The sequence below is a fragment of the Sorex fumeus genome, unplaced genomic scaffold (assembly GCF_029834395.1).
Source record: "Sorex fumeus unplaced genomic scaffold, SorFum_2.1 ptg000018l, whole genome shotgun sequence".
Taxonomy (NCBI): domain Eukaryota; kingdom Metazoa; phylum Chordata; class Mammalia; order Eulipotyphla; family Soricidae; genus Sorex; species Sorex fumeus.
Genome location: NW_026606075.1, coordinates 23408707 through 23431499, shown reverse-complemented (window position 1 = coordinate 23431499; position 22793 = coordinate 23408707). Strand labels below are relative to the sequence as shown.

At 37.6% G+C, this 22793-nt stretch overlaps 1 protein-coding gene across 1 annotated transcript in view; it reads left to right on the top strand.

The window, feature by feature from the left end:
- The window catches only part of SCAMP1 (secretory carrier membrane protein 1), a 94594-nt gene that overhangs the window by 47564 nt on the left and 24237 nt on the right, over positions 1–22793 (top strand). Inside the window, exons 5-6 of the mRNA XM_056112525.1 lie at positions 1843–1971; positions 6632–6791. Of these exons, the coding sequence (XP_055968500.1) occupies positions 1843–1971; positions 6632–6791 (289 nt within the window). The remainder of the gene's footprint in view (positions 1–1842; positions 1972–6631; positions 6792–22793) is intronic.

The window sequence follows — 22793 nt, the reverse complement described above, 5'->3', positions numbered from 1 at the left end:
GTCCCTTTGCACAGACACGCTATGCTGCCTTCTCTTTGTACATCCCTCAACCTCTAGTAGAAGACCTCATTTTCCCCACGCAGACACTCTTAAAACCCTCTCCAGTTGTTTGAAAAGCATCCGACATCCGGCAGCTGAGTTTAGTTTTTGTTTTTTGTTTTTCACCTTAAACTGGTTTCACATTCACAATTTCATTCGATCCTTAAAAATGTCCAAGAGGTTTTTTTTTTTAATTTTTTTTTTATTAGTGAAACACCATGTGGTACAGTTATAGACTTACAAATTTTTGTGCTTGGGTTTCAGTTATACAATAATCAAGTACCCATCCCTCCACAGTGCCCATCCTCCACCACCACTGGTCCCAGCATCCCTCCCATCCCCCATCCCCCCTGCCCCACCCTGCCTCTGTGGCAGGGCATTCCCCCTTGTTCTCTCTCTCTTCTTTTGGGTACTGTGTTTTACAAGAGAGGCATTGAGTGGCAATCATGTTTGGTCTATAGACTACTTTCAGCATGCTTCTCCCACCCTGCGGGGATCCTCACAACACCCTTTATTTGGTGCTCTCTTCTCTATCTGAGCTTCCCAAGAGGTTTTTTATTTAAGTTGTGATTTTTAATAACTAAAATTAGAAAATGGCTGTAATTACTATATTTACCCTTTTGTAAAGTTATTCTTTTAGTTTTTTTTTAAATTTTTGCTGTTATTTTCCCTAATTATTTTTTGTGTAATTTTCTTATATAATCCATTTCCACTCCTCATAGCTTCAACTTTTCCTTCAAGTTTTTGAAACTGCCTTAATTCCTTAACTTCTTTCTTATTTTCTTAATTCTTTTAAAAATAGTTTTTTCTATTTGAATCACTGTGATATACAGTTACAAGAGTTGTTCATGACTGAGTTTCAGTTGTACAGTGTTCAAGCACCCATCCTTTCACAGCGTACACTTTCTTCCACCAATGTCCCTGTTTCTCTCTGCCCCTCAACCTTCGATTTGCACTTTTCCTTTTAGGCACTGTGGTTTGCAGTGCTGTTACTGAAAGGGAATCATGAATATCACTTTATCTTCTTCCAGCACCTAGTTCTTGTCAGATGTTTCCTCATAGTTTTCTGAATTTTTTACGTGTGTATTATGGATATATTTTTTTTAGACTGAGATTTCTGTATTTGATTTTTTTATTGGTTAATCTGTTTATGGAGTTATCAGAAAAATCACAATATTAAAATAAAAAACTTCTTTTTCCTCTTCACTTTGGATAGGAATTACAATATACATAAAGATTTAAGATGAAGAGGAAATTGTAGAGATTTTAAAACTGCTTGGCCTCTACATGAGTGCTACGTGGGACAGGGTCAGAGGATATGTCTGTGCTTATTTATATTGGTGCCAGAGTTAAACCCCAGGGCCTTGTCACATGCTCCCCAACTGATGAGTCACGTCCCCAGCCACATGTTTTGTTTTGTTTTTTATCTTCTACTTTGAACTGTTCATAATTCCTGATGAGCATTATTTATACATGTATGCGTGTGATACTAGCAGATTCTTTCATATATTCTATAGTGATACTCTCTGAAAAAAACTTAAAAGCACCAATTTTAACTTTTGTACAGAAATGTAGAGACACAGTGTTATTTTTGTAAAATATCCTTGAAAAGGAATGCATACTCTATGATACAGAAAATAAGAATAGCACATATGGGCTATTGCCTAAGGGAAGTGGCTCAGAAGTCAAGCACATGACTTGCTTGTGTGAGGAGCTGTTTGATTCTCAGTATTGAAAAAAATTCTTAAGCAGAAGAAAATTCTTTTTGTTAATGTAGATTATTTTTTTTCTTTTAATTTGCAGGCAGAAAAAATAACTGGCCACCTCTTCCTGACAATTTTCCTGTGGGACCTTGTTTTTATCAGGATTTTTCTGTAGACATTCCTGTAGAATTCCAAAAGACAGTGAAGATTATGTACTACTTATGGATGTGTAAGTATAGACTGAATTATATACTTGTTCAAGCTCATATTTTGTTTTCAAAAATCAATTTTAAACTCATATTAAGAACTTGTTCTATATCTCTTGATTTTCAGAGACATCATATTTAGGTACTTCAGAATTATGCCATGTGTAACAAAGTATGTAATTAACCAACATTTCCTTCTTAATTTTTGGGAGTAGAGGGACCACACCTGGTGCACAGGTTACTCCTCGCTCTGCACTCAGGAATCATGCCTAGCCTTTCTCAGGGAACCATGTGGGGTGCTGGGGATCCAACCCTGGTAGTCCACATGCAAGGCAAATGCCCTCCCCACTGTGCTATTGCTCTGGCCCAAGATGGCATTTCGCGTGAGGAAGGAACTTCTCATAATATAGTTAGAATTTAGCAATGATTCTTCTCTTTGAAAAAATATTATCTAAGCAGTATTTGCTTTGAAGAAATTATGACCAGTAGTTTTATGCAAGTGAAGGCTGTTAAAATTCTTTTTATAATTTTTGACTGCCTTTTAATTTGTTTATTGAGGGATTTTTTTAGATCACATCCAGCAATACTTGGGGGATTCTATTCATTTTGGGGATTGTTGGTTGTATGCAAGGTAAATACTTCCATCCCTGTGTTACCTTCCCTAGCTCATGACTGCTTTTCTAAAGGGGCATAACATGATGTAATATTAAAATTATAATTCCTACACAATTTTGTTTTAGTAATTAGCTGATTTTTTTGGTTCTTGTAACACACTCAGCAGTGATCAGGTTTACTTCTGACTCTGTGCTCAGGTCACTCCTGGCAATGTCTGGGGTACCATATGGGGTGCAGGAATGAAAGTGAAATCAACTGAATGCAGTGCATAATCTTAACTCCCCGTTCTCTCTGACCCTATAAGCAGGTTTTTGTTTATTTTTGGGTCACACCTAGAAGTGTGCCCAAGACTTATTCCTGGCTGTGCACTCTGTAGCCCGGAGGATCATTTGGGATGGTGGGGATCGAACCCCTGGTAGGCTGCACGCAAGACAAATGTCATACCTGCTGTACTATTGCTCCAACTTTAAGCACCATTTTTTTTAAGTTTTAAGCACAGCTAACTTTTTATTTTCTAGTAGTGTTGAATAATTTTATTACTGAAAGAATCTAACATAGGATATTTGATTTAATAGAATGTTAGGATATATATTTTAGGTAAGGTTGCGCACATTGTTTTGACTATAATTACAACATACAGAACACTAAAGTGTCAGGCTGTATGTACATAGAATCCCCTCTTTCCTCTGTTTCAGATTTATTACAAACAATACTCTTAGCCCTATTTAATATCATTATTTCAGTGGGAGAGGTGGTTACAGTTAAACGTCTCTCCCGTCAGCTGCCAGGTGAGAAGGTAATTTGTAGTGTACATTCTTGATGGATTAATAAGATTAGGAAGCCGAATTTTCTCTCTCTAAATATTATTTTAAGGAACACTTAAATATGTGAAGTTGCTTTGGAATGATGGAAGTGATTCATTAACATTAGTATATCATTGGTATATTTTTGCTAGGGGCCGGGGTGGCTTCCCAGGTGGTGCTCAGAAGGTTCAAGGGTCCTGACCAGCAACACTTGGCCAGTTGGGCCAGAGGTTCTATGTGAAGAAGGGAGAATGTGGTGCTGCTCAGGCCTTGTGCTGCCAGGTGTTACCTAAACACCCCAGCAGGGCTTGGTGTCCACTAGGGTCACACCTGGCTGTTCTTGGGGACTTCAGAGGCTGTACCAGGTGATGCTCAGGTGTGATGTAAGGGACTCAACATGAATCAGCTGCATGCCAGACTAGTCCCTTAAACCCCTTATTCTCTCTTCCCTCAGTAAATTTGTAGCTGTTAGCTTCTTTTTGAAATTTTGTCATCAATACTACTTTTTCTAAAGACCTAGTGCCAGTAGTATTGCATGTTTTTAATATTAAGTGTTAGTTACATGTATTTGTATGCTAACACTATAATCAATACATTATAAAATACATGTGCATATGTAATTAGTTATTATTAAGAGAAGAAATTGTCCTAACTTTTAGGTAAAATTTCTTTGACTTAGTGAAAAATACTTTTTGGGGGATGAGATAGAGCATGAAGAAATTCTCTAAGAAATTTGAAATTAAATAGAAATTGAATGGTGAAGATAATTGTAATTGAATGGTTAGCTGTTTCATTAATGATGTTAATTTCAAAATAGTTTTTTAAAATTAGAAATATGTCACTTTCTGAGGCCTCGGAATTATACAGTTGGTTATCGTTTTTCATAGCCATGTTCGGTTGCCATTTTTGTTAATTGTATTCAAAAGAGAGCTAAAATTTTAGGTTAGCAGCCAAATAGATACATCTCTCCTCCCAGCAACCTCCACCCCCAATAAAGTTTCTAGGGTAGATCTGATTTGAAGAATCATTTACCTAAGAGAAGATAATATCTAGTAGCGGGTCAGTCTGATCTTTAAATTTCATAATAGATATGCTATTTTAATGAAGTTACTATTAGTGAAAGATAGCATTTATTGAGGATTTACTTAGGATCAGGTACAGTGCTCATCACATGTATATTATCAGCAAATCCTATAAATATAATTTATATATGTAAATTTTTACACATGTTTACTATATGTGACCTAGTTTTATAGGTAGGGAATTAGAGGATTCTAATTTGATAACACATTTAGTTTAAGGTTATACAGGAAGTGATAGTGAAGTTGTACAGCTTGACTCCAGAATCTGTATTTTTATGTTAGACCATCTATCAAGTACCAATATGAGGACGGTAACATGTTTTAACCTAAATGTGATTAAGAATATGCTTTCAGAACTACATTTATTGAAGCAAAATTTTACTTTATAAAGGGACTGAAACTCTTAGAAATATTACTATAAAATAAATATCAGTGTTCTCTTCTGTAGTAGAATTGAGTGAAATTTTAAAGCTGGAAAAACTCCTTGAGAAACTGAAGCACACAGAGGTTGATTAGTTCATTGTATTCTCTCTATAACCCAAATGTTTTCACTTTTCCTCTGAAGCTTCTTTTAGAGTTTGTGCATTTTCCGAGGGGTAAGCAAATGTAGCGGCATCATTGAATGTGTGCTTAATTCTGTTTCATTTTTTTATAATTTAGTTATAAATACATGGTGAAATTTTAAATTTGGATTCACTAAGTTTTATTGCTATTATTTTTTTGTTCTTTGGGCTGCACCCAGCGATGCTCAGGGGTCACCCCTGGCTCTGCCCTCAGGAATTTCTCCCGGTAGTGCTTGGGAAACCACATGCAGTGCTAGGGCTCAAACCTGGGTAAACTGCATGCAAGGCAAATGCCCTTCCTCTTGTATTATCTCTCTGATCCCTCTACTTATTATTTTAAATTCAAGTAGTAGTTTGTTGCTGTGGTGTAGCTTATTGGTAGAGCACTTGCTTTGTGTGGCCCTGGCTTCATTTTGCCACGGGGAAAAAAAAATCACATAGTTTGTGGATGTATTTTTATGTTGATAAATTTTTATATTTATATATATATTTATGTTGATAATTTACCTTGAACATTGCTTTCGATGTCAAAAAGAGTTTATTTTCTACAGTTAACTTGTGAATAATTTTTTACAAAACCTCTAAAAAATTCCTAACTGTAGGGTAAATGTGGTTCTTTAACATTTTGGTGTGATTAGAAGTTTTGACCTATTAGGGAAAGTCATTATTAAAAACATATGTCAAATGTTTTAAGACAGTAATGCCTGAACTAAAAGATCTGCCACAGCAACTGAGTTGCATCATAGCGCACTTTCACATTCTGACGTTAAGTTTTTAATGTCTATTAATACAACGAATTTTATTCCAAGACTTTTAAAAAACGGGTGGGGCTGGAGCATATATTGTCCATGCAGAAGACCTGGGTTCCGTCCTGGCACTGCATGGCCCCCAGGAACTCCAGGAATAACTCAGAATACCACTGGGTATTATCCAAAATAAATAAAATGAGTAATTTTTGTAAAAGTGAATTAATAACCCTTTTAGATTGGCTCTGTAGTTACTAAAAATTGCTGCTAAGTCTTTCTAGTCCAATAAAATTAATGGCTTAAATAGGTTAGAGTGAGATTGCATAGGGTGCTTGCTTCTCTGGTTGTAGTGCCTCTCTCAGATTCCTTCTGGAGCCACTCTGTGAAAATACATAGTTCTGCATGTGCCATCTTCCTTCCCCAAGTTCTGGTTCTTCTCTAAAATGTTCCAGAACTTGGGTTAAGCAGGCACTATTTTTCTTCTTGATCCTTGGATCAGGAGACACATCAGATGTTTCCTGCTCACAGAAGGAGCTTATAAGGTAGTTCTTTGTGTAGCTTTGTTTTTGTCTAGTTGTTAATACATAGTCGGAAAATTGACATATTTTCAGTAGTGTCTTTTTGTTATAAATAAACACATTAGGAGAGGGCCAAAAGAACTTTTGCCAAACAGTGCTCGTATTAAGAATCATTTTCCTGTGTAAATGTTTTCAAAACAAATGTGTATGAGTAACGGGTGTTTTGAAAAATACTGAATGGATACATGCGGTATAGCCCATTCACTTATAGGAAGTATATGTTTTCAGTTGTAATTTTTGTTGCATGAACTTCTGAATGGAATGTAAACTTTTCTATTTTGTTTTTGATTCCACAGTCCACGCTGTGACACTGTTTCTAAATATCTTCGGATGCTTGGCGTGGTTTTGTGTTGATCCTGCAAGAGGGGTTGATTTCGGATTGAGTATCCTGTGGTTCTTGCTTTTTACTCCTTGTTCATTTGTCTGTTGGTACAGACCACTTTATGGAGCTTTCAGGTAAAATATGTGTATTTAAAAATACGCTCTTCAAAATCTGCAAAGCTAATCATTCATAATGCAAGTTAAATGGAACACTGACAAATATATTTTCATCATTTTTGAATTATATAGGAAGCCATCAGAAAATGTCTGTATAAAAAACATGCCTCGCTGTTTGTTAGGTTTTATAAGTCATAAAATCCAATTTTTTTCCCACTCCTATGAGAAAAAAATCAAACAGTACAATGCAGGGGAAGTGAGAACAATCTCTGGTCTTAGTATTTCTTCTTTCTTTTTTTTTCCCTCTGGTTTTGGGTCATATCCAGTGATGCTCAGGAATTACTCCTGGTGATGCTTAGGGGACCATATGGGTGTCAGGGATTGAACTCAGGTGGCCGTATGCAAGGCAGCCCCCTATCTGCTGTTCTCTCATCTCGCCCCATCTGGTCTTAATATTTCTAACACGTTCTGTTCCAGGGCTTGGCTATTATAGCTTGACAAAAATGTATGCCTTGCTGGGTTTGTTCAAAAAAAAAAGAGAAAAGATTCTATTCTGTATGATGATGTCAAAGAAATTTTCTCTTTATCCTTCCCTCTAAAAAAAACTAAAAAAGAACCTTTTAAATAAACTTACTCTTAAATAAACTGAGGTAAAGTAAGTATACATGATATATTTATGGTGAGATACTTTCACCTAGTAACTGGTAATGACTTCCGGTGTAAATTCTGTTTCAGTTTTTCACAAGGCAACTAACATTTAAAAGCTCTTTAGGCTACGGCCAGGGATGATGTGCCCAACAGTTAGAGCACTTGCTTTGTATGTGTGAATCTTTGAGATAGATTTTTGGCACTGAAGGGGAAAAGGGAGGGGTATAGACTTAACACTTAACATGGTATATTTTAATCAATGGTTAGGATTGCACATTCTGCAGCTTAAATAATGGTAGGACTCGCCTTTCATCACTGCTTTGTGGAATATTCATACATTTTGTGAAAAATAGGGCTCCTTAGTTTAAATCTGGGAATAGCTTGATTAGTAAATTTCTTCATATCAGAATTTTGCTTTGTGGTTTGATTATAAAATTTTTTTGGAGGGGGCATCTTATTGAACTGTTTTTTGTTTTTGTTTCAGTTTTTAAAGAACTCAGATGCACTGAATTGATAATTTTGATAATCCTATGTGAATTCATATATTAAGTCATTTTTTAGTAGACTCGGTTATAAATAATAAACCATTTTTTTTAACTCATGAGTAAGTGAGCAGCATTACTGAATAATATGATTTGTTTTGTAGATGATATATTAGGAAAAAACTAGGGCACCATTCAGTTTAATTTTTTCAGTGAAAACAGTTATTATTATTATATTATTATTATTTTCGCTTAACCAGTCTTTGTATCATGTCTCCTTCCTCCAAATTATAAAACCATTTATAAACAGATTGGGGAAAAACAGATTCAGAGGAGAAGATAAGGGAACTTGGAGAAGTAAAAGTGTCATTCAACAGATAGGAAGCAGAAGCTGAAGAAGAAAAGAGGAGGAAAGAAACTCTGGAAATATTGGAATATGGGAAATTGAAATTTAAGGAATGGAGTGAAAGTCCGTAGAGTTATATGTTGAGGAGAAATAAGAAGAGAAAAGAATCTGGCTAAGACATGCTAGTCTCAGGAAGAAGTCATTTTGATTATTACCTAAGTCTGACTCACAGGCCTTTCTGTTTTTGGTCTGATTTTTTTTTTCTGCCTACTTCAACATGTTCCCAGTATGTCATAGTGATGCTAGCAGGTGGGAATGGGGATGTCTTTGTGACTTAAAAGTGACTTGAGGACTAGTTTAATCCTTGGCATCACATAGTCTTCAGACCACAACCAAGTGGCTCTAGTGGCTCCCAGCACTGCTGTGGTGGCCCAGGTGGACTGCAGAGCTCCAGCACCGCTGCCTCCTCAGGCTCGTTACGGCAGTATCTCACCTGCTCGGCCAAGAATTACTGGAAGTGGCCCTGCTCCCAAGCACTGCTTCGGAGGCCCTCTATGAAACAGTGAGTCATGGAAGTGACCCGATGGGGCCAGGGATAGAGCTCAGTGGGTGGGGGCATATGTTTTACATGTGGGAACCAGGGTTTTTGTTTTTGGTTCCCCCAACCACTGCGGATGGTGCAAAAACTGAAATAAAAGTGACTTGTCAGAAAAGCAGTTACCTCACAGAGTGAGGACTAGGGAAAGATGGGGTGAAAGGAGATGGAGGGCAGAGATTGAGACAGAGCAGAGTAAATCATTTATTTTTGACCATGGAAGTCTGAAACATGTATGCATGCTAAAAAGAAAAATCACCCAAAAAGACTTTGAATTCTATACATTCTATGATTTTTTGTAGCCAAAATCTACTAAAAACCATCTTTCTGCCTTTTATTACATGAAATTATTTGGGTTTTTTTCCCCATCTGAAGTGAAAATGCCTTGTGAAACATTTTTATTTCTAACTTTAAAAAATTTTCTTATTTTCTAGTTTTCAGCTCATACCCAGAAATGGTCAGGGCTTACTCCTGGCTCAGCACTGAGGAATTACTCCTGATGGTGCTCAGGGAACCATATGATAGGATGCTGGGATTGAACCAAGGCAAGCGCCCTACCCGATGTACTATCTCTCTGGGCCCTAAATATTTCTGACACTAGTAATCCCTCATCTGAGAATTAAGCTGCATCCTAGCCCTTTTGAATGTGTCACAAATATGTTAATTATCTGGGTTTTACTAATGGAGGAGAACTAAGAGAATTCTTTTATGGGAAAAGTTAATGTTAACGTATTTTAAATCATTAATATACCTTCTCATTATATAACCTTGGCATTCCTGAATCGAGATTGCTGGCATTTCTGCATCTGTTAAATCTCTTCTGAAGTATACCTAGTAAAGTTTAATAAACATTTAATGATGACAAATTTCTCCCTTAAAATGATTTGAAAATCTCAAACTAGATAAGTTGGATATGATTATATTAAATCCAGTATTTTAGTGATCTGCATTAATGGAATTTTTGAGATCAGTTTTGACAGGAATTATGCCCTTGAGAAAGAACAGAGGATGAACTGCATGTGCCTCTGTTCAAGACTGATTAATGATTGAAACACAGGCCTCTGAACATAGTACTCACTTGTTTATTGAAAGCATTCGCTTTATTAACCAGACCTTAGAGTTGAGTTAAAGTACTTTTAAAATGTTCCTCAAAGTCTTTTTTTATTTTGTTTTGTTTTTGGGCCAGACAGCGGTGCTCAGGGCATACTCCTGACTGCACTCAGGGATCATTCCTGGTAGTGCTTGGGTGACCCTACGTGGGGTGCAAGGCAAATACACCTTTGCTGTATGACCTCTTTGACCCTCACTGTAAAAGCTTTATTCTTTTCTAATAATGCTTTTGCCATAAAACTGTTTAAATATCTAATGGGAATTTTTATTTCTCTAGGTTTCCTAAGTAGTGAAGAAAAGAGTAGTGAACAATAAGGAAAACAGGGAAGGGATCAATTTTAGAAAAAAACAGTAACTGCGAACATGTGCATTAGAGGGACCCTCAGAACTGAAATAAGGCCAGATTTTGTTTCCACTTGTCAAATGAATTTTGGGTATTTCTTATGGATGGGTGGCATTCCAAATTTTTGGAGTAGGATTTAACTTCTGTTAAGGTACTGAAAATTAAACTAGAGGACTTACCAGGAAGTCTTTATTTCTAGAATGATTAGTTCTTTGTTGCTCTTTGTGGGTTGTAATTGTATTTTTAATACGTTGGGGTTATATTTTAATAAGTGTCATAAAGGCCTTCGCAGCCAACATGGCCGACCAGAGTTCGATTCCTCTGCCCCTCTTTGAGAGTCTGGCAAGCTACCGAGAGTATCTCACCCACAAGGCAAAGCCTGGCAAGCTCACCGTGATGTATTCGATATGCCAAACACAGTAATAACAAAGTCTCATGATGGAGACATTACTGGGCACGGTCGAGAAAAATCGATGAACAATGGGAGGACAGTGACATAAAGGCCTTATTTTGATACTAATTTTCTTCCTTGTAAACTCAGTTTATTAGAAGAAAATTCAATAACTCAAGAAATTTCTTTTAAAAGTTAGCAGTGAGCCTTTTTATTACTAAATTTTTAGTAATTTGTTTAATAATATGGCTGAGTAAACCTTTAATATTTAGAATAAAAGTGTATTTTATCTGAGTTGTAATGTGTTTATAGCATTAAATGTGCTGAAAAATTTCAATCTACACTTAGTGATTATATTCAATTACCATGTATAATCAATCATACTAATAATTGCATGTGATTCTGAAATATGATAAAGTAGATTATTGTGAATAATTAAAAATTTTTGAGTAATTGGTTTGAGTAGTTATTTATAAGTAATTGAGTAATTGGATTTCCAGTGTTATCTGAGTTTTATTTTGATATTTTATTTGCAAGTTCATGATTGAGTTCACTTAATTATTTTAAGGCACTCTTAAGATAAATAATAACTGAAGGGCTAGAGTGATGTTAGAGCTGGTAAAGGCACTTGGCTTGCATGCAGCTCACCCGGGTTTAATCTCAGCACCCATCTGGTTCCCCAGGCACTGTCAGGAGTAACCCTTGAGTGCAGGATAAGGCCTGAGCACAGCCAGATATGAACCCCCCCAAAAAAAAATGTTTGCAAAGAATTCAGAAAATATTAAGTACTGTAAGGTTGAATTAATCATTCATTGAATATTGTATTGTCGGTATGTTTGACTGGAGATGCAAGAGGACAAGATACTTGCCCTTTAAAAATGTATGATACAGATAATTTAAAAGGCATTTCTTGCGTGTGGATGAGCATATATACTCAAGGGGTTAAGTATGTGCTTAACCTGAATTCAATCACTGGCACCATATAACCTCCTTCACTTTGAAATTGTAGCTCTGGAGGACCCCAAACATTACGAAGTGTGGTTTTTGTATCATTGTAGGACCCCGGCACCATCTCTTCCTTGGTCCCCCAGCACTGTACCACCTTCCCAGTTAGTTGAATATTCCTGGGAGTTGCCCTAGATCTCTTGAGTACAGTTTGGGGTGTCCTCCCTCCAAATAAATGGGCGCCTTCCAAACTTAGCTATAATCCTCATGTAAAAATTGAGACATAGTCACTTAAAAATACTAAATTCTAAAGAAATTAAATATATAATATCTCTGATACATCTCTAACTATAGAAGTTACTTTCATGTTCGTCTTCTTAAATTATCTTTTAAAGGATATAAGATATTTCATAGCTGTTTTGCTCTGGAATCAAGAAAATAAAGCTTTTACTGGCAACATTGGAATACCAGAATGTTCATGAAAAATTTCTGATGTTTGGCACATTGTATAAAAAATCTTTTGATATGACCATGACCTTTAGTTTCCAGCTAAGAAGCTTCTTTTACTGAACTACATTAAGAACTTTGTCCTTTATAAAGTAATTTCGTTCCTGAATGATTTAGGTGATAATTTAGGGATATATATATATCCCTCTGTGTGTGTGTATTATATGAAACATATATATACACAATATACATTTGTATCTAGATATACTATATGTATATATGTTCTGCTGAAAAAGTATACTATTGGAACAGACTGAGAAAGGGTTAGAATTCTGACTTTCTCATGTAAAAGTTGTCTGCTCTTGGTTGGAAATGGCTTAGTGGTGGAGTTCATGTGTCTCATGTTTAAAGAGCGCGCGAATGCGTGCACGTGTGTGTGTCTGTGTGTGTGTGTGTGTGTGTGTGTGTGTGTGTGTGTGTAGAGGGCCGCGACGGCTACACTTGGTGGTGCTTAGGGGACCATAGGTGGTGCCAGGGATTCAGACTAGTGTTGCAGCCTCCACATCTATGTTCTGGGGATCAGGATAGAGCCAGATGCATGCTAGACAGGTGCCTTAACCCCTGTACTGTTTTTCTAGCCCCAACACTCCCTCACTCGTTCTCTCTCTATGTCTCCCCTCCCCCCGTCTCTTTCCCTCTCTCTCCCTCCCGCCCTCCATCCCTCTCTCCCTCCCTTCCTCCTGGCCCCCGGCCCCCTTGCTCCCTTGCCCCTTCGCCCCCTCGCCCCCTCACTGAATACACGCACATTATGTTCCTTCCCCCTCCCCTCGTACTCATTTTTTCCCTGGCCACATACACAAGTTGTGTTCTACTCCTCTCAACACACACACTCGCCAAATTTTGTGCTCCTAGGAAAATGCAGTCAAATCTCTTAGAGCATCAGTATGTTGATACAAATTGGGAATAATCTTGTAAAGTCTGATAAGAATCAGCAATAATACGTGCATTTTTTGGCTTTATTAGTATTTCATAAATAGCCAGACAGTAAGGTTTGCAAAAATAAGAAGAAATGAATAAAACACTTTAAATATTTGATAGATCAAGAGCTATCATCTTCATCCTCAAAATTTTTAAAGTTTATAATAGATGTCCTAAGACCTTCCGTATGAGAAGTAGAGCTTAATTCTTGTATCCTTAGGACACCATGCAGAAAACTGCCTTGATTTCAGAAGCTCTGACTATCTTTCAGTGTCTGCTTTTGGTGCTTGAGAGAAAAGTGGGCTGCCAGCTCTTAATTTTTCCTTAATATTTTGTTAAATTGTATCCTTAATTTTGTTAGAGATACAATTTTGTCTCTTGTTTCCTGAGATGCCACCGGTTCTGTTGTATCCTCTGCTCCTCCACTGCCCTTTGGGCAGGCAATCTGGATTTTCATTCATTGCTCTACAACATGGAACAACCTATGGATTGTCACTTTACATCACTGTGATTCTCTTGTGCTCCAGCCTCACTGTTCATAGATTCCTGGTTGCGTAGCAGCTTCTCTGTGCATTTTGTGGATTCCTTGTCCCCGCCCCAAATTCATCCTGCTTCTTTGGATTGTTTTGGAGGGATATATTTGACTGAGCTGCTTTGTCATATGCAGAAACTTAAAAATTAATTTTTCATTATTAGAAATCCATTGTTTGATACATTATTTTCTCACAATGGAAGACAATATACAAAATAGTACCTTCCTCCCTCTTTTAATGATGTACTTTATACAAACAACCTCAAGTTATAAGACATAATAATGAAATCTGTAAACCAGTTGCTCAGTTTAAGAAGTAGAACATCATTACTGCTTTAGCTTATTCCCTTCTCATCTAACTGTTTGCTGAAGTTAGCGATAGCACAGGGGCAGGGCATTTGCCTTGCACGCAGCCAACGTGGCCAACCCGAGTTCGATTCCTCCGCCCCTCTCGAAGAGCCCAGCAAGCTACCGAGAGTATCTCGCCCACACGGCAAAGCCTGGCAAGCTCCCCGTGACGTATTCAATATGCCAAACACAGTAACAACAAAGTCTCACACTGGAGACGTTACTGGGCCCGCTCGAGCAAATCGATGAACAACGGGAGGACAGTGACAGTTATTTTTACTTATTCCCTACTCATATATAAATTTATTTTAGGCAGGTTTGTGTGTGTTCCCAGACCTCTTTTTAAGCCTCTGTAAATTACATTTTTAAAAAGTGCAAATTTCTATCATTGATACATCTTTGCCTAGTATAGACAAGATTTAAATCACCCTACAAGTTTTTGTGAAAAGCAAAAACAACTCTGATGCTCTCTTCTCTAGAACTAGTAGTTTTGTATTCTGCTTTTGGCATAAATCTCCGTATTTTAAAATAATAGTTATATTCCATTTCTTTTCAATAATTTTATTAAAATATGTTATATGACAAAATTTACCCAATCAATAGTGACTGCAAATATTCAAAGGGAAAAATTTTACTTGCTATTTCTTGGGAGTTGCCTTTTTTTGTCTTTGTTTTTGAGGTGTTTCACACTACATTCTCTGCTTCTCGGGGCTTATTCATAGCTGCACTCAGGGATCACTCCTGGTGATGCTTAGGGGATTGTATGTGGCACCAGGGATCAAATTGTGATCAGCTGCTTGCAAGACTAGCTCCTTACCCTCTATTATATTGCTGTGGCCACTTTGTTTCATTTTTTTTTTATTGAGCCCCAGCTGGTGGTTCTTGAGGGTTGCTCTCTGGTGGTGCTCAAGAGACCATGGAGTACTAGTTAAAACTGGGCCTCTCCCATATAAAGCATGTGCTCTAACCCTTGATGCTGTCTCCTGACTCAAAATTCAGTGATTTTTTTTTTAAATGAATCACCGTGAGATAGTTACAAGCTTTCATGTTTGGGTTACAATTGCACAATGATCAAACACCCATCCCTCCACCAGTGCACATTCCTCACAACCTATATCCCCGGTATACCCCCCTTTCCCACCCTCCCCCTGCCTCCATGGCAGACAGTATTCACCATACTCTCTCTCTCTACTTTTGGGAATTATGGTTTGCAATACAGACCCTGAGAGGTTATCATGTTTGTTCCTTTATCTACTTTATGCACACATCTTCCTTCCCGACTGGTTCCTCCAGCCACCATTTTCTTAATGATCCCTTCTCTATTCCAGCTGCCTTCTCCCCTTTGCTCAGGCTTCAACCTCTCAGGGTCTGTATTGCAAACTATAATTCCCAAAAGTAGAGAGAGTGAGTATGGTGAATACTGTCTGCCATGGAGGCAGGGGGAGGGTAGGAAAGGGGGCTATACCGGGGATATAGGTTGTGCGGAATGTGCACTGGTGGAGGGATGGATCATTGTGCGATTGTAACCCAAACATTAAAGCTTGTAACTATCTCACGGTGATTCATTTAAAAAATTTTTGCTTTTCACAAAAACTTGTAGGGTGATTTAAATCTCTTCTATACTAGGCAAAGATGTATCAATGAGGCAGGCTTCCAGCTATGTAGCAATCTTCCTGTCCCATGTATCTACTATCCTTAGGTGTCAGCCTCATGTTATATTGTTTTATACTCCACAAATGAGTGCAGTCCTTCTATGTCTGTCCCTCTCTTTATGACTCATTTCACTTAGCATGATACTCTCCATGTCAATCCATTTATAAACAAGGTTCATGACCTCATCTCTCCTGACAGCTGCATAGTATGTACCAAAGTTTCTTTAACCAGTCTTCTTTTCTAGGGCACTTGGGTTGTTTCCAGATTTTGGCTATTGTGAACAGTGCAAAATTCAGTGATTTTTAAGTAAATTTATAGAATTGCAAAAACCCTAGCTTAACCAGTTTTTAAGTTTTCCATTTTATAATGTGCAGGTAGACATACACACTCCTAGTTCTTTCCATATGTAGTGCATAATTGTAAGTCTCTGACCAGATATTCCAGTGACTTGTTTCATTTTTCCCCTCTCTCTGTTGGCCTTGCTCTTCACACTCCTTGGCCCTTTCCCTCTCATTTGGACTGGTTAGTTTGTGTATTGTCTGACATTCTCCTTTCTTTCTCTTTTGTGTTAGGTTCCTGTTCTTAACTGAGAAAAGGATAAAAAGTTGGTTTTTGAGTTAACAGTTCTGGAAATGCTCATTTTGTAGCACACATTCAACTTTATTGTTGGGATATTGGTAGCCTTTAGAAATGTAAGATTCATTCTTTTGAATCTTAGCATCTTCTGTTACTGTTAAGAAGTCTGGGAACTGGAGCTATCGTACAGTAGGTAAGGCATTTGCCTTGCACATGTCCAGTCTGGGTTTGATCCCTGGTCTCTGTGTGGTTCCCCAAGCACTGCCAGGAGTAATTCCTGAGTTCAGAGCCAGGAGTAACCCCTGAGCACTGCTGAGTGTGGTCCAACCCTTCTCCCCCACACTCCCCTTCTACACACACACACACACACACACACACACACACACAGAAGAAATCTAATGCTATTTTGATGTTTTTGTGTGTATGTGGCTCATTTTTTTCTTAGAACATTTTAATATTTTTTTCAGTTTATGATTTTATTTTATTTTTATATTTTTTTATTAAATCATTTTTTTATTAGTGAAACACCATGAGGTACAGTTATAGACGTCTAAATTTTTGTGCTTGGGTTTCAGTTATACAATGATCAAGTACCCATCCCTCCACCAGTGCCCATCCTCCCCCACCACGGGTCCCAGCATCCCTCCCACCCCCCATCCCCCCGTCCCACCCTGCCTCTGTGGCAGGGCATTCCCCCTTGTTCTCTCTCTCTTCTTTTGGGTACTGTGTTTTGCAAGAGAGGCATTGAGTGGCAATCATGTTTGGTCTATAGACTACTTTCAGCATGCTTCTCCCACCCTGGGAGGGTCCTCACAACACCCTTTATTTGGGGCTCTCTTCTCTGTCTGAGCTTCCTTTTCACCTAGCACATGTGGCTGGCCTTCAAGTCATGGAGCAAAATTCCTGGTACTAATCTCAGCCATTCCTGGGTGTTAGTCTCCCGTTTTAGAACATTTTAATATTTTTTTAACCTTGATATTCTAAATATTAATGCCAGTGGGATTTTTGTTAAGGTATCTAAAAATTTACTGTTCTTTTTTATTCTTTGAACCTTCATCTGAGAACTTAGGTCTTAAAATTCTGTGAAATTTCATTGTAATATTTCTTTGAAATAATATCTTAATATTTCATTGTAATATTCACTTTAGTGCATCCTTTGATAAAACTCTGTTCATTATATTATTTTCTGGTTTTTCACTCATTTTTATCTTACTCTGTTCTCTAAGAAATTTCCTAAATTTATTTTCCAATAGCATTACTCTTTTCAATAGTAACACCAAAAACTAAAGGCAGTAGAGTAGAGCTTTAAAGCAAAATTTCTTGCCCAGAATATTATACTCAAACAGACTGTCAGATAAAATAGATAGTATTTTTGTGTGTGTGTGTCACACCCATAGATGCACAGGGGTTACTCCTGGCTCCTGCACTCAGGAATCACTCCCGGCAGTGCTCGGGGGACCATATGGGGTGTTAACCTGGGTCAGTTGTGTGCAAGGCAAACACCCTGCCTGCTGTGCTATCGCTCCAGCCCTAGACAGCAAAATTTTAAAATGTATGTAAAGTAAAGTAAAGGCCCTCCCGTTGATCATCGATTTGCTGGAGCGGGCCCAGTAACGTCTCCATTGGAGACTTTGTTGTTACTGTGTCTGGCATATCGAATACGTCACGGGGAGCTTGCCAGGCTCTGCCGTGCGGGCGAGATATGTATGCCTTGCCTATATTTCTCAGGACTGTATTAAGAGTAGAAGCACTCTGTCAAAATAAAACTGTAAATAAAAATGAAAACATGGATACAGCAAATAGCTCTAACACCAGAAAGAAATTAATTTTATTCATAGGGGAGAACTTGGTCTTGCTAAGTAGGTGGTCATCCCTGACCTCTCTCAGTTAAAAGTTTAGCCAATTAAGGACCAGAAAGATAATACCTATGTTAAGATACTTACCTTGCATACAGTTGACCCCTGTATGGCCCCAGCGCCACATATGACTAACACCACCCCTACTCCCCTCAAATGTCAGCAGTGATCCCTGCACACAGAGCTTGAAGTAAACTCTGAGCACTGCTGTGTGGCCCCCAAACCAAAAACGACAAAGTAAAAATAAAGAAGTTGTGCCATTCAGAAAATATTAGAAGAACCTTAGGAAGATAAAATGGTTTATTAATGAATTTGAAGGTGTTAACAGATCTGTAGCAGTTAAGGAGAAATTATTGATCAATTATGATATAAAAACAAAATGTTATCAAAATAACTCAAAATAATAAAATAATTGTGTAAACTAGGAAACCTAATTATAGTCTACTTTATCTCAGCTGAAAAACATTTACAGAGACATGAAACTACTATTAAATCTAAACAAATTATATTTGGAAGATGGGGGAACACAGTGACTTGTGGGTTGATGTAGTAATGGAAAATATTTTTTTTAATTTGTTTGGATTTTGGGCCACACCCAGCAATGCTCAGATGTTACTCCTGGCTGCACTTAGGAATTACTTCTGGTGGTGCTCAAAGGACCATGGGATGCCAGGTATAAAACGGGGTCAGCCACATGCAAGGCAAGCACCCTACCTGTGGTACTATCTCTCAAATTCCTGTTGTGGGGAAGATTTTAAAAGAAAACTTACTTTTATTTCTAGAATAGTAAATTATAATAGTTACACAACGGTAGGGCATTTGCCTTACAAGCGGCCAACATGGCCGACCCGAGTTCGATTCCTCCGCCCCTCTCGGAGAGCCCGGCAAGCTACCGAGAGTATTCGATATGCCAGACACAGTAACAACAAAGTCTCCAATGGAGACGTTACTGGGCCCGCTCGAGCAAATCGATGAACAACGGGAGGACCGTGACTGTGACCGTGACTGTGACACAAAAATATTAAAAGTGGCAAGGATATGGAGATGAGCAACAGTCAGTTAAAGAGTTAGCAAGGGTTATGTCTGGGGGAATGTCGGTGATGGCAGAAGCATTGTTAATCACTACATAGAACTGATTGACTCATCAAATTGTGTATAGTATGAAATCCTGTTTCAGAACTATGAATTGAATTGGGAGTTCTTTGACGGTGAACAGACTCTTTGCACTGTATCACTGTCACTGTCATCCTGTTGTTCATTGATTTCCTTGAGCAGGCACCAGTAACATCTCCTTCGTCCTAGCCCTGAGATTTTAGAAAGTGCCACGTTTGAGGCTCTTAAAGAGTCAGGAGAATGAGACCCATCATTATTACTGGTTTTTGGCATATTGAATATGCCACGGGGAGTTTGCCAGACTCTGCCATGTGGGCAGGATACTTTCGGTAGCCTGCCAGGTTCTCCAGAGTAAGAAAAAGATAATAAGATGTCTTCGTAAAGCGGGATGCTAATGTAGGACCAGCGCCTCAGTGCTCCTTGTCACCATAGGTTTCTCCTCTCTGGATTGTTGGTACTTCTCAGAAATAAATGCTTCAGAGTCAGGTTTTCTATCTTCTCCAAGGGAATTAATCTGTCTTCTGGTGTTCTTGGAGATAAAAATCAGGAGATTGGCTTATCATTTTACCACTGACTCACTTGCCCACTTTCATTGTGAGTGTTCTTAGCTGCTCTTGGTGCCCTTTGGTTCAGCTTCTGTAGGAAGTAACTGTTCTGTCCTCTCTCTTTCCCTGTTGGACTGGAGACAAGAATGTGGGATCAGGTTGCTTCATGTATGGACTTTCAGTCAATCTCTTTTTTGTTTTCTACCCCCGTCTACATGTTGCTTTGCAAGTGACTTATGTTCTAATTTTTAAGCTTATGTTCTAATTTTTAAGCTTTTTGGTTGAAGCAGTTTCAGAGTGTGAGCAGCATTTATAAAGCTACTTGGGGTATTTTTTTAATTGATGTGTAATTGACATGCAACATTATTTTCTGGTGTATAGCATCATTTGATGCATATAGATTTCAAAATGATCACAGTCTTAACATTTATCACTGTATATTGCTAAAAATTTTAAAACAATTTTTGTAAGTTCTCAGCTGCTTTCAGTTTTGGTTCAGCCTCAGTTTTAGGTAGGCTATCTCTGTGGGCTGTTGGCTAGTTCATCTTTCTTAATAATTCCATCCGACTCCTGTAAAATTTCTAATTAAATAAAAAATTTTTTTGAAGGGATACATTTTTGTTTCTTTTGTTTCTGCTTTTGGGCCATATGGATGTATGGTGCTTGTGGATCACTTCTCATGGTGCTTAGGGGTCCATGCAGTGTTGGGAATCAAACTTGAGCCCCATGTATGCAAAACATGGTCAGCCAGTTGAGCTAGCTCTCTGGCTATTTCTGGTATTTTGAAAAACTCCTGATTACTACAAAGGAAAATATAATTTAGTCTCCTTTATATAATTTCTAGTAACTCCTAAACATTGCTTTGAGAATTTATAATTTAGACAGCCTTTCATATTTATAGATAATTAGCTTTCTGAGATTAAAAAAAAAGAATGGTATTAAAAGCAACAACCTTGAGTAATTCAGTCATATTCACATTAACTTTATAGAGGCAGCATTTCTGTTACTGGCTGAGTAGTTGGGTCACTTTGCTCAATCTGTTTATCAGTAAAATTGAGTCAGTATTTGGTAATTAGAACTAAGTGGGTAGTTCCTGTGTGCCATCATGTAGGGTGCATAATATTTGATATAGGTTAGATACTACAAAGTATCTATGTAAATAAAGTACCATGTAAATTTTATTTACTATGTATTTTATTTACTATGTAAATAAAGTACCATGTAAATAAAGTACCATGTAAATAAAGTCTAAGCAAGGATTGTGCACTAAGTTAAAATTTTCATTACATGTGAACTCAATATTATACACCTTTGCTTTTGGCAACTATAGCTGGGGAGAAGTCCAGGGTCTCTTGCCTTCTAGTCCTTTCTCATTTAAACTAGATGTTCTTAATTTTAACATCACAGAATCCATTGTCTGAAATCCAGAATATGTAAGCTCTTAAGAAAATACATATATGCAAAATTTGGGCAGCCTGATGGTGCTATAGTTTAAAATGTCTCTGGAACTCTTCCTTTGGAAGAAAAATTGATTTTAGTACAAAATTTTTAGAGGGCCTCTAAGGCCTGGTTTAGATAATGTTTCATCCCCTAATACTTGGGACGAGGAAAACAGCGATACCTCACAAGTTCTTGTGCATCCCAACATGTGTTTGTAATAAAGAAATTTCATACATTTGTTTTGATAGTAGGAATTATGAAGTTTCCAAACATGTCCTAGAAAATTTTAAAGTCTACTTAAGCGAAATATTTCACTAGACATACTGCTAACAAAGTAGTTCTAGTGTAGTGTGTACTAGTGTCATAGCAGTAACAGCAAGTAACCATAGATTACTTAAGTTGTAACATTCTGTCCTCTGCAGGGCTCTTTCCATGCATTATTTCAACCATTCAGAGTAAGATTCCAGAGCAGTGGATGTAGCTTAGTAATGGGGCGCTTGTTCTACAAGTGTTAAGGCCTCGGTGTGCTTCCTGTTGTCAGTAAGTAGATAGTGCATTCCCTCAACAGAACCAGCAGAAAACAAATCTATGGGCTCAGACCACAGAGCTTTGGTTATCAGAGTGGGAATAGGGAAGGGGAGTTGAAGGAGAAAGAGGATTCATTGGACTGTGGTGATAATTAGGTGTGGTTAACATACAGTATGGTAATGAAGAGACACGAAATTGTATCCCTAAACACACAGTGCACAGCACTGTTCTCAATTTCAAGGAAAGTAGATTTGGGGCTGAGAGTTATCTCAGTGAACTGTGAGCATGTTATTATCATCATAAAGATTTTGCTTGAAGTACGTGGTTTTCTGAATTCAAACCCAAACTTGTGTCTAAAGCCACATCCTGTATGTACCTGTGCTCAGTTACCAAAAGTAAAACATTTACTGATTTGGTTAAATTGTACCCCTTTATCATGGTTAAGTGTAAAATTTCTACTAGCTTTTTTAAAATAATGAAATACTGTCTTCCTGGGATCCCCAGGCTCTAGTTGTAATTTTTGTCTTGGCTGTTGGTATGTAATATGACATAAACTCTATAAGATTCTATACAACTACTTTCTGATACTTATGATAAAAGGGAATAATTTTTGTATCGAATGTATGTTATAATAAGTTGACAGTTACATTTGAAAGCCTTAAACTAAAAACTTCTATCTTATTGGAGATGCAGTTTTCCAATCTCAATCTTCCATGTCTGGAAAAGCCAGGATGGCAAGTAGTAGAAAACTTCATTCATTCATTCTGATGAGGGAGCAGAGGATTTTAATGGATTATGAGTAAATACAATACCTTAAAAGCTCCATTGTAAATCTAGGTTATAATTTAAGATCATTTTGTTTAAAATTCAGAATTATTTTGCTTATATACATTTATATCGTTTAATATGGCTTTTAGTTGCTTAATATGGATATGTGTAAGATGGATGACTTAAACTCTGTTTTCTAATCTCTTCCTATATGTTTCCCCTTTAGTATTCTCTGTTTCCCCTTTGGTTCTGGATGTCTGGAGAAATGCTCCACCCCCAGTAATGTTTTTTCTCTCCTGGACCTTTTCTAATTGTAACTCAGTTATGGCCCTCTGGCCTGGATGCCTGTTTTAGAACTGCTCAGCTTTAAACTGAG